The sequence below is a fragment of the Lithobates pipiens genome, unplaced genomic scaffold (assembly GCF_037356315.1).
Source record: "Lithobates pipiens isolate NorthernLeopardFrog02 unplaced genomic scaffold, aLitPip1_a1.2 Scaffold_22, whole genome shotgun sequence".
Lineage (NCBI taxonomy): Eukaryota > Metazoa > Chordata > Amphibia > Anura > Ranidae > Lithobates > Lithobates pipiens.
The window spans coordinates 346634038-346647500 of NW_027507784.1; the positions used below are offsets into that span (position 1 = coordinate 346634038).

The window sequence follows — 13463 nt, forward strand, 5'->3', positions numbered from 1 at the left end:
GCATATCACCACCTTTTTGCTGTGCCCTGTATGTGAGGACGGTGTATCTGGCTGTACAGAATATCCGCTGTAATCCGGCATTAGTCGGTGACTTGTCCAGCTGGTGAGGAGGTTGTGGAAGTGGCAGCTCTGAGCTCAGCATTTCCAGGATAATCCGTCCAATAGAATCATTTCCAGGACTCGGCTCTTTCCCCGAGTGTGAGAATCATATCCACTTATCCATTTGATGGAAAGTGTGAGCGGGATCCCCCCATAATCTGTGGTCACACTGCAGGAAATCCCCCATCATCCCTATGTCACTGCGACAGCCGCTCACCCCAGACTCCTGTCTGAGAATACGATCAGAGACTGCAGACATAGTACAGGAGATGATCAGAGACTGCAGACATAGTACAGGAGATGATCAGAGACTGCAGACATAATACAGGAGATGATCAGAGACTGCAGACATAATACAGGAGATAGTCAGAGACTGCAGACATAGTACAGGAGATGGTCAGAGACTGCAGACCTGGTACAGGAGATGGTCAGAGACTGCAGACCTGGTACAGGAGATGATCAGAGACTGCAGACCTGGTACAGGAGATGATCAGAGACTGCAGACCTGGTACAGGAGATGATCAGAGACTGCAGACCTGGTACAGGAGATGATCAGAGACTGCAGACATTGTACAGGAGATGGTCAGAGACTGCAGACCTGGTACAGGAGATGGTCAGAGACTGCAGACCTGGTACAGGAGATGATCAGAGACTGCAGACATAGTACAGGAGATGGTCAGAGACTGCAGACATAGTACAGGAGATGATCAGAGACTGCAGACATAGAACAGGAGATGATCAGAGACTGCAGACATAGTACAGGAGATGATCAGAGACTGCAGACCTGGTACAGGAGATGGTCAGAGACTGCAGACCTGGTACAGGAGATGGTCAGAGACTGCAGACCTGGTACAGGAGATGGTCAGAGACTGCAGACATAGTACAGGAGATGATCAGAGACTGCGGACATAGTACAGGAGATGATCAGAGACTGCGGACATAGTACAGGAGATGATCAGAGACTGCAGACATAGTACAGGAGATGATCAGAGACTGCGGACATAGTACAGGAGATGATCAGAGACTGCAGACCTGGTACAGGAGATGGTCAGAGACTGCAGACATAGTACAGGAGATGATCAGAGACTGCAGACCTGGTACAGGAGATGGTCAGAGACTGCAGACATGGTACAGGAGATGATCAGAGACTGCAGACATGGTACAGGAGATGATCAGAGACTGCAGACATAGTACAGGAGATGGTCAGAGACTGCAGACATAGTACAGGAGATGATCAGAGACTGCGGACATAGTACAGGAGATGATCAGAGACTGCGGACATAGTACAGGAGATGATCAGAGACTGCGGACATAGTACAGGAGATGATCAGAGACTGCGGACATAGTACAGGAGATGATCCGAGACTGCGGACATAGTACAGGAGATGATCAGAGACTGCAGACATAGTACAGGAGATGATCAGAGACTGCAGACATAGTACAGGAGATGATCAGAGACTGCGGACATAATACAGGAGATGATCAGAGACTGCAGACCTGGTACAGGAGATGGTCAGAGACTGCAGACGTATAATACAGGAGATGATCAGAGACTGCAGACATAGTACAGGAGATGATCAGAGACTGCGGACATAGTACAGGAGATGATCAGAGACTGCGGACATAGTACAGGAGATGATCAGAGACTGCGGACATAGTACAGGAGATGATCAGAGACTGCGGACATAGTACAGGAGATGATCCGAGACTGCGGACATAGTACAGGAGATGATCAGAGACTGCAGACATAGTACAGGAGATGATCAGAGACTGCAGACATAGTACAGGAGATGATCAGAGACTGCGGACATAATACAGGAGATGATCAGAGACTGCAGACCTGGTACAGGAGATGGTCAGAGACTGCAGACGTATAATACAGGAGATGATCAGAGACTGCAGACATAGTACAGGAGATGGTCAGAGACTGCAGACATGATACAGGAGATGATCAGAGACTGCAGACATAGTACAGGAGATGGTCAGAGACTGCTAGAGATCACGGACATCGCAGGCCTCTGCAAAGTCCTCATTCAGTCATAAGATGAGATGATAAATCCGGAATATTATTGCTCAGTCATTATCCTCCACCTGCTATAAATCTCATCTCTGCTAATTATCGCCATCAATGTGAGGGATTTATGATGTGTGACACTCAGCGCCGCGTCACCTCGTCACAAAACAAGGTGACTCACCGGTGTACTTGTGTCATGTCTGCAATCCTGAATTCCGATTATTTCATCATTTTACTGAACTCGGGGCTGATATGAGGAACATACCGGAATGCAGCTCTGTCATTAGCATTAAATACAAGCTGTGTAAGTCCCTGAATGTGACCTGGTATCAACCTATTGCTGTCCCCTGTACAGCAGGGCTGGAGAGGGAGAGGAAGTGGCAGCACAACAACCCAATTGGTTCACGTGCTGACAGAGAGCATGCCGATAGGAGGAGAAAGCGGAGTGACGGAGAGATGAGCTCACCGCAGTGCTGCTTCTCTTTTCACTGTTCAGTAGGGATCAGCTCAGGCGTGTTCGCATGGAACACGTGCAGAGCCCGCCAGGAAGTCGGCGCAGCGCTGCGCTAATCACAGGCAGTGAGACATTGCCTGATCTCTGCAACCGCGCATCGGGGGCAGTGTCTCACTGCCTGTGATTAGTGCAGCGCTGCGCCGACTTCCTGGCGGGCTCTGCATGTGTTCCATGCGAACACGCCTGAGCTCATCCCTACTGTTCAATCACAGACAGGCCCGGGGTGACCTGGGCTAAGAGGAAGTGGGATGAATAATGCTGGCCCACCAGGCCGAGGACATCTAGTGGCAGAAAGAAGAAATGCAGGATAAATCCTTGGACTGAAAATGAATATTGCAGCAAACGCTTTTGATCTTATATATTATTATTTTTATTTTTTTTATGGGCTGTTAATGGTTATCTTGTTGTTTGTGGCAGGTGTGCTGGTAGATCGGTGGTTAATGGCATGTTGGATCACATATTACCCTGTTTCCCCCCAAAATAAAACCTAGCGTGATTGTCGGTGATGGCTGCACAATATAAGCCCCACCCCCCACATAAGCCCTAGATAAAGTCTTTGTAGGTCTTATTTTCAGGGAAACAGGGTAGGGCTTATTGGGGTGGGGGTAGGGCTTATATTGCAGCCATCACAGACAATCACGCTAGGTCTTATTTTCGGGGGGAAACGGGGTAATTCACACAGCTTATTTTCGGGGGAAACAGGGTAGGGCTTATTTGGGGGTTAGGGCTTATATTGCAGCCAACACCGACAATGACGCTAGGTCTTATTTTGGGGGGGAAACAGGGTAATTCACACTGTTTATTTTGGGGGGAAACGGGGTAGGGCTTATATTGCAGCCAACACCGACAATGACGCTAGGTCTTATATTCGGGGGAAACAGGGTAATTCACACAGCTTATTTTCGAGGGAGACAGGGTTGGGCTTATTTGGGGGGTAGGGCTTATATTGCAGCCAACACCGACAATGACGCTAGGCTACATTTTTTAGGATTACTATTCACAGTAACATTTGAGATTGTATGTATTGTTGTTGAGGACCACAAAGCTATCCAATGGTGGCGGTGTACTGGTCCACACGATTAATATATCATCAATATACCCAAGCCACATCAGCGTGTGGCTGGCTGGGAACTGGAAAAAATTTCACGTTCCCACCCCCCCTCCAGGTACAAATTGGCGCAAGTCGTGCCAATGACAACGCCCTGGAGGTAGTGGGAACCATTAAATGTGAACCAATTATGCGTAAGAATGAAAGACGATCGTCTCAAAAGACACTCGCTAAAAGGCCAAAGGTGGCGATGGTGCTCTGTGAGGGATGTGGCGTACCGTCCCGACACCCTGCCTGGTGAGTAAAGAGCTTCCACTTCCAAGGTCACAAGCAGGGCGTCGGGAGGGACAGCCAAACCCTCAAATGTGCTTGAGGAGATCAAGGATGTTTTGCTTTTAATTTTTTTTTTTTTAAAGTGCCCGCCGTCCCCCGCGAGCTCGCGAAGCAAAGAAAACGCATACGGAAGTCGCGCCCGCATATGTAAACGGTGTTCAAATCACACATGTGAGGTATCGCTGCGATCGTCAGAGCGAGAGCAATAATTCTAGCACTAGACCTCCTCCGCAACGCTAAACTGGTAACCGTAAAAAAAAAAGCGTCGCGTATTGAGATTTTTAAGTACCGTAGTTTGTCGTCATTCCACGAGTGCGTGCAATTATAAAGTGTGACGTGTTTGGTATCTATTTACTCGGCGTAACATTATCTTTCACATTATGCAAAAAAAAATTGGGCTAATTTTCCTGTTTAGTTTTTTTTTTAATTCATGAAAGTGTCCCTTTTCCCAAAAAGTTGCGTTTTAAAACACCGCTGCGCAAATACCGCGTGAAATAAAATATTGCAACAATCGCCCTTTTATTCTCTAGCAGGACGAGATCTCTAAATGCAGGAAACTTCTCCATTGTGAAGTGTTTGATACTTTCTGAAAGCTCCCGATCCTGTTTGGAAGGTATACACTGATGATCAAACAAAGATTTGGAAGTGAGTTTTCTGGTAAACAGAGGCCTTTAATGGGATCATATTTGTCCAACTGAAATGTTGGGCAAAAGCTTAGCCCATATCTCAAGAGGTCAGGATCATCCTGTGAGAAGGTGGAGGGAGTGAGATTGATCATTTTGATTCCACGTGTGAAGGGTTTGGTTTGCTGCCAAAGGAAACTTTGTGGCTTTGATCCTTTTAAGTGCTAAACGTGGGTCAAGTGTACTTTGTTTGGTATCAACAAAGGAGTTACGAGGTTGGGTGATAACCATGACGTACCCAACAAAACACGTGCCAAGGAAATATCAGTGTTGGGGTGTCCAGCAGAAGTGGGATTCATGGTTACAACATGCGTGTTGGTGGAATTGTTTTGTAGCGGATTCTACCCTAGCCTGTCCGTATACTGCCCTAGCCTGTCCGTATACTGCCCTAGCCCAGTGATGGCGAACCTTGGCACCCCAGATGTTTTGGAACTACATTTCCCATGATGCTCATGCACTCTGCAGTGTAGATGAGCATCATGGGAAATGTAGTTCCAAAACATCTGGGGTGCCAAGGTTCGCCATCACTGCCCTAGCCTGTCCGTATACTGCCCTAGCCTGTCTGTATACTGCCCTAGTCTGTCCGTATACTGCCCTAGCCTGTCCGTATACTGCCCTAGCCTGTCCGTATACTGCCCTAGCCTGTCCGTATGCTGCCCTAGCCTGTCCGTATGCTGCCCTAGCCTGCCCGTATGCTGCCCTAGCCTGCCCGTATGCTGCCCTAGCCTGCCCGTATGCTGCCCTAGCCTGCCCGTATGCTGCCCTAGCCTGCCCGTATGCTGCCCTAGCCTGCCCGTATGCTGCCCTAGCCTGCCCGTATGCTGCCCTAGCCTGCCCGTATGCTGCCCTAGCCTGCCCGTATGCTGCCCTAACCTGCCCATATATACTGCCCTAGCCTGCCCCTATATACTGCCCTAGCCTGCCCCTATATACTGCCCTAGCCTGCCCGTATATACTGCCCTAGCCTGCCCGTATATACTGCCCTAGCCTGCCCGTATATACTGCCCTAGCCTGCCCGTATATACTGCCCTAGCCTGCCCGTATATACTGCCCTAGCCTGCCCGTATATACTGCCCTAGCCTGCCCGTATATACTGCCCTAGCCTGCCCGTATATACTGCCCTAGCCTGCCCATATATACTGCCTTAGCCTGCCTATATATACTGCCTTAGCCTGCCTATATATACTGCCTTAGCCTGTCTATATATACTGCCTTAGCCTGTCTATATATACTGCCTTAGCCTGTCTATATATACTGCCCTAGCCTGTCTATATATACTGCCCTAGCCTGTCTATATATACTGCCCTAGCCTGTCTATATATACTGCCTTAGCCTGTCTATATATACTGCCTTAGCCTGTCTATATATACTGCCCTAGCCTGCCTATATATACTGCCTTAGCCTATCTATATATACTGCCCTAGCCTGCCTTTATATACTGCCCTAGCCTGCCTATATATACTGCCCTAGCCTGCCTATATATACTGCCCTAGCCTGCCTATATATACTGCCTTAGCCTGCCTATATATACTGCCTTAGCCTGTCTATATATACTGCCTTAGCCTGTCTATATATACTGCCTTAGCCTGTCTATATATACTGCCCTAGCCTGTCTATATATACTGCCCTAGCCTGTCTATATATATATATATACTGCCCTAGCCTGTCTATATATACTGCCCTAGCCTGTCTATATACTGCCCTAGCCCACCCCTTGGAATTTAACATAATGGTGTGTCATATAATCAAGGAGCTGTTACATGTAAATCTGACTTCCTGATACATTTAATTTTAGTTTTAATGATCATGATATAAAGTAATGGATGTGGGGGCCTTTTGGGAGGTTTCTTTTTTTTTGGGGGGGGGGGGGGGGTGTCAGCATCTCATTCTTGGACCCAGTCAGCACATTGTCTTGGACCAGCCCTGCTCCTCTGTGTAATGGTTTTGCACAGAGCAGCCCAGATCCTCCTCTTCTCGGTTGCCTCTTCTGCTCTCCTGGCCCCTTCCTCCTGTCAGGTGACCCCGCAGCTAGCAGCTTTCTATGGGGGCACCTGAGCCAAGTCGCAGCTCCCTGTGTCCATTCAGACACAGAGCCCTATTTCAGCTCTGCCGTCTTTCTTTCCTGATTGGCTAACTGGCTTTGACAGCAGCGGGAGCCAAAGGCGGTGCTGCTGTTTCAGCCAATCAGAAGGGAGAGTCCTGGGCGGCTGAGAGACTTGTGGACAGAGATGGGGCTCAGATAAGTATTGGTGGGCGGGGGGCTGCACACAGAAGGTTTTTTATCTTATCTACTTGCCGACCGCCCGCAGCATGGCACTCTTGCACGAATGCTTTTGAGTGTAGGGCGCATAAGAACCCTTGCGCGTGGCCGACGGCTACCCGCGATTGCTCCTTAGAAAGAGAGAATGGAGATCTGTACACAGACAGAGCTCTGTTCTGTCAGGGGTGAGGAGGGCGATCTGTTGTTCCTACTACTTAGGAACAACATTCGGTCTCCTCCCATCAGTCCCATCCCCCACTGTTAGAATCACTCCCTAGGTAACACATTTAACCTCTTGATCGCCCCCTAGTGTTAACCCCTTCCCTGCCAGTGACATTTATACAGTAACCAATGGCTATTTATAGCTCTGATCGCTGTATAAATGTCATTGGTCCCAAAATAGTGTGAACAGTGTCCGATTTGACCGCCGCAATATCGCAGTCCCAATTAAAATCGCAGATCGCTGCCATTTTGTAGACCCTATAATTTTTGCACTTATTGCGATTTTCGGGGGCGGCAGAGCACTGCGCTCTGAGCCCACCCAGTTGTGTGACCATAGCGAATTAATATTCTAGAAAATCAGAAAGTGGATGTTAAGACCCGATTGGCTGAGAGAAGAAACTACCGTATTGGCCGCCAAGGAGGAGACACGGGGGGAGGGATTTTGACTGCCAGGTTGGATTCCCCCCCCCCCCCCCAAACTTGAGCACCAGCTGCCACCGTTATACCCACGTAAGGAATTTTTCTGAAGTCCAACGTTAGAGGAAACTGCGCAGTCCATGCGTCTTCTCTGTGATCTGGCAGAGGGTGTGGCCTCATTTCTACCAAATTTGGTTTGGCACAATGAATGTAGAGGTGGGCGGAGCAATGAATGTCTTGTTGGTGAAATGATTGGTCGGAGACAGTAAAGCGCAGTCACTGTGCGGTCTGTACGGGGGTGTCATGGCGGCTCCTCTGTACACTTAGTAACAAGATGTATAAAACATAAACACAGAGATAAGAGATTTCCATAAAACGGATACTTTGTATCTTTAATAGATGGACACTTCCCCTTGGACTTTGTACAATAAAGAAACGATGGGAGTAATTATCCTACATAATTGTAATTGGGTGTCAGCGCTGTGCGGGGGGGTGGGGGTGGGGGACAGTGGGCCTTTCATTGGCAGGCCTCAGTCCCGGGCCCCGTGTCACACAGTCCGGGGCCCCTTATCTGGCTGCCCTTTGGGGACGGCACACAAAAGCCGCCTTATCCCGGGAGCTGTGCGCACCATTAAATCGCCCCTCTGTTCTACTTCGGACATGGGGGGGGAGGGGGGCGGGGCGTACATTTCCTGCTGGAGTGATTCCACCGCAATTCTTTCCCCATAAAGTACAAATCTGAAATCATAATAAATATTTACATTTCATCCTTTCATCGATAACCTCGCACAACGTCGCCTTCTGATTGGACAATCCTTAAATCTTGTTAGAACTGCAGTAAACTGCCATTGGGCCTCATACATTACAGGAAGCTTGACCGGCTCAGTGATCTCTGTACAGCACTGCGGTATATGTCAGAGCTATATAAATGTATAATAATAATAGTGTGTGACTGTGGGGGAGGGGACATTAGAGTGTAAGCTCCTCTGTACAGAGACTGATGTGACTGTGGGGGGAGGGGACATTAGAGTGTAAGCTCCTCTGTACAGAGACTGATGTGACTGTGGGGGAGGGGACATTATGGTGTAAGCTCCTCTGTACAGAGACTGATGTGACTGTGGGGGAGGGGACATTATGGTGTAAGCTCCTCTGTACAGAGACTGATGTGACTGTGGGGGAGGGGACATTATGGTGTAAGCTCCTCTGTACAGAGACTGATGTGACTGTGGGGGGAGGGGACATTAGAGTGTAAGCTCCTCTGGTACAGAGACTGATGTGACTGTGGGGGAGGGGACATTAGAGTGTAAGCTCCTCTGTACAGAGACTGATGTGACTGGCTCAGTGATCTCTGTACAGCACTGCGGTATATGTCAGAGCTATTTAAATTTATAATAATAATATGACTGTGGGGGAGGGGACATTAGAGTGTAAGGTCTTCTGGTGCCGAGACTGATTTGACTGGCTATATAAATGGCTATATAAATGTACTATGGTGTGGACTGTGTGTTTGATCACTTTGTACTTGTAGTTCCCCAGCCTCTGATTGGTTGGGAGCTATGCTGTAGCTGTCTGTATAGTCTGAGCTCCATTGATCCTGTCTCCTCTCGCTGTGCTCAGTATGGATCTGCGATGTGATTTTCTGATTTCTGCCCATTAGGGGTTAATGACGAGCGTCAGTGGAAAGCATTGATTGGCAGCCTGTGTGTCCCCTGGCACGGTCCATTGAGGGCCCCGGGCTTTGCTCTGCTACCAGCAGCTTATCAGGGCCTTTGTTTGCATGGAGAGGGGAATTGGGTCACCTCTTCAATGTCATAAGAACAATGACATTTCCGCCTGGACTCCTGATTGGCCTGAAAACCTAAACGGTACACGTTTCCTGAACCCGGCCAACCAGGCGAGTGCCTGAGATGAGGACCGCCCATTTCGGTGTCATGTAATTGAAAATATAGAAGATGCACGCAGAGCGCCGCATGTGACCTTCTTCTTATCTTCTTTCTTCCAGATGCTTTTTCCATCACGGGAGAAAACGGAGGCAAGACCGACTCGGTGGCCAACCTGCAGCCACAGTCCTCCCTGAACTCCATCTCCAGCTCTCCGGGGCCCAAACGCTCCACCAACACCCTGAAGAAGTGGCTGACCAGCCCCGTCAGGCGGCTCAACAGCGGCAAGGCCGAGAGCAACATCAAGAAACAGAAGAAGAGGGAGGGGCGCAACCTGGGCTCCCCGCGGGCCAACGACGACACCACCCCACAGGGCGACAGCGCTGACGAGGTGCGACCGCACTTTTTTTTTTTTTTTTTTTTTTTTTTTTTTACATTTCAACTTTGGAAATAAAAAGCTTTTAAAACTGAACCCCAGAAAAAATAAGCTATATACATAAATAAATAAATATATATATATATATATATATATATATATATATATTCATACAGGGCTGTCTTTAACATGGGACAAAAGGGCAGCTGCTTTGGTCGTCACAACAATGACTGGGCCTGAGGCAGCTGCCCTTTTGTCCCGTGTTAAAGACCCCTTGAGCCCCCCCCCCTACAAATAGTTGATGGGTAGATTCGGGAGGGTCCAATGTTTTCCCAGGGCTCAATAAATATTAAAGACGGCCCTGTGCGTGTTTGTATGTATGTATGTGTGTGTGTATGTATATATATATATATATATATATATATATATATATATATATATATATAATATAAAATATGGGATGCCCATCGGGTCCTGTCAATTACACAGCTCTGCCACACAGCACAGCACAGTCCTGTCTGGCAGGGCAGGAGACCTGTTACAGTAAAGTAACACCTACAGATCCTGTCCTCCCCCCCCCCCCCCCAGCCTGTGACTGAACAGTGGAAGGAGAAGCAGCAAGACCAATCATCTGATGAGTTCATCTCTCTCTCACTCTGCTGTCTCCTCCAATCAGTGGGCATCTTGTGAGCACTGCAGTTTGCACCTCGTGCAACTTTTCATTCCCCCCTGTCGATCCTTGCTCTGCAGCACACCTCATTGACTCACAGTGCTGCTTCTCCTTCCCCCCAGTCTGAGCTCTTCTGTACAGGGACTGCAAGAGGCTGATTTCAAGTCAGTTAGGGGGGGGAAGTGGGGGTTTGGCACAGAAATCTGCCCTTTGGATTCGTTGTCACCGTGTTTATTTTTTTCAGAAGGGCAAGAAAGGTTGGGACGAGGAGGCGGATGACGACTCGCACACTCCGCTACCGCCGCCCATGAAGATCTTCGACAACGAGCCGGTCCCGGTGCCAGACGACAAGGTACTGAGGTGATCCCGATTTCACTGCTGAATGAGCCGATGGGGATTACAGTCGTATTGTACAATCTCTATTCCGCCTGCAATTTGTATAATAAATGGTGGGGATACCCTGATACCATTTTATTTATAGGTACCGATTAGACGTGCAATTTGTTTTGTCCCGAATTTGTTTAACAAACTGTTTCCAAATGAATTAATTTGGAAATATCCGAATTAAAGAAAACCCATTTAACCACTTCAGCCCCGGACCATTTTGCTGGTCAAAGACCAGACCACTTTTTGCGATTCGGCGCTGCGTCGCTTTAACTGACAATTGCGCGGTCGTGCGACGTGGCTCCCAAACAATTGATGTCCCTTTTTTTCCCACAAATAGAGCTTTCTTTTGGTGGTATTTGATCACCCCTGCGGTTTTTATTTTTTGCGCTATAAACAAAAATAGAGCGACAATTTTGAAAAAAACGCATTATTTTTTACTTTTTGTTGTAATAAATATCCCCCAAAAATATATAAAAAAACATTTTTTTCCCTCAGTTTAGGCCGATACATATTCTTTTACATATTTTTGGTAAAAAAAAATCGCAACAAGCGATTATTGATTGGTTTGCGCAAAAGTTATAACGTTTACAAAATAGGGGATAGTGTTATGGCATTTTTATTAATATTTTTTTTTTTTTACTAGTAATGGCGGCGATCAGCGATTTTTATTGTGACTGCGACATTGTGGCGGACACATTAGACATTTTTGACACATTTTTGGGACCATTGTCATTTATACAGCAATCAGTGCTATATAAATGCAGTGATTCCTGTGTAAATGACACTGGCAGTGAAGGGGTTAACCAGGGGGTGGCAGTGTAGGGGTTAAGTTTTCCTAGGGGCGTGTTACTAACTGTGGGGGGCTGGGCTTTAATTTAGTGAACACTGATCTCTGCTCCAATGACATGGAGCAGAGATCAGCATCACTAGTTGCTAGGCAGAACGGGGAAATGCTGTTTACAGCGGCATTTCCTCATTCAGCCGCCCCGTGAGACGATCGCGGGTACGCCCGCGGCGATCGAGTCCGCGGGACCTGCGACCGGACTCACGGGGGTCCTGACCAGCACACGAGCGCGCCGCCGGGTGGCATTAAAGATTGGATGTACCTGTACGCCAATATGCCTGCCCATGCCATTCTGCCGATGTACATCGGCGCGCGCTGGTAGGAAACTGGTTAATCATTCCGAATGTTCGAATATTCGGAAATTCAAATATTTGGAAATTTGATTATTCAGAAATTCAAAAATTCTGAAATGTGAACATTTTGAAAATTCGGAAATTCAGCAATTCGAAAATCCGAGCGAGAATTTGAAAACCTGAAAATTAGAAAATCTGAATAAATAACTAATAATAACTTAACTATTAGCAAACTATTATAGGAATTGGAATTTCCTTTCAAATTTGGCTTTTAGTGAACGCAACAAATACGAATTTATCCGAAGTTACCCATTATCCTAAATAAATGCTGCACGAATGGAACATAACAAATTACTTTTTATTATTATGATTATTATTCCTTTCGTTTCATTTGTTTAGATGCGGCATTTGTTATTTTCGGATAATTTGTAACTTAAGATAAATTCATATTCGTTATATTCACTAACAGCCAAATGTGGAAGGAATTTCCAATGCCTATAATTAATAGTTTAGTTATTATTGGTTACTATTTCGGATTTTCTTTTCTAATCTTTGAATTTCCGGATTTTAAAATTCAGAATTTTCGTATTTACGAATTCAGAATTTACGAACAAACACAGATTTTTCAGCAGTGCACGTGTAGTTCCGATACTTTTTTTTAATTTTATTTTTTTTAGGTACTCGCCGATACCTGTTTTGCTTAGACAAGCCGTCAGCAATGGTGCAAAGCATTTAAAAAGTTTTTTTTTACAAATTATTATTATTTACAAATGAAGTAAAAAAAATTTTTCTAATTTTGCTCTTTGTTCAATGTGAAACGTGCAAATATATGTTAAAGGTGTAAAAAAAACATTAACGAACAAAGCAAACAAATCAAAAAAAGTTTTAAATATTAACCGCTTCAGCCCCGGACCATTTGGCTGGCCAAAGACCAGAGCACTTTTTGCGATTCGGCGCTGCGTCGCTTTAACTGACAATTGCGCGGTTGTGCGACGTGGCTCCCAAACAAAACATCTTTCTTTTTTTTTTTTCCCCATACAAATAGAGCTTTCTTTTGGTGGGATTTGATCACCTCTGCGGTTTTTAGTTTTGCGTTATAAATAAAAAAAGAGCAACAATTTAGAAAAAAAAAAACGCATTATTTTTTACTTTTTGCTATAATAAATATCCCCAAAAAATATATAAAAAAAAAAAAAATTTCCCCTCTGTTTAGTCCGATATGTATTCTTATACATATTTTTGGTAAAAAAAAATCGCAATAAGCGTATATTGATTGCGTAAAAGTTATAGCGTCTACAATATATTATATATATATATAATAAAAAAAAAATATTTTTATTTTTTTTACTAGTAATTGCGGCGATCAGCAATTTTTATCGTTACTGCAACATTGCGGCGGACACATCAGACAATTTTGCCGATA

The 13463-nt window shown here is 46.2% G+C and overlaps 1 protein-coding gene across 7 annotated transcripts in view; it reads left to right on the top strand.

Annotated features, from left to right (window-relative positions):
- KALRN (kalirin RhoGEF kinase) overlaps nucleotides 1-13463 on the top strand; it is a gene marked incomplete at its 5' end in the record, with an annotated part of 215479 nt that overhangs the window by 86055 nt on the left and 115961 nt on the right. For 5 of the 7 annotated variants that reach the window (XM_077449731.1, XM_077449733.1, XM_077449734.1 and 2 more), the window contains 2 exon segments: nucleotides 9593-9861; nucleotides 10761-10868. In XM_077449731.1, coding sequence (XP_077305857.1) covers nucleotides 9593-9861; nucleotides 10761-10868 — 377 coding nt within the window. 7 annotated transcript variants of the gene reach the window in all.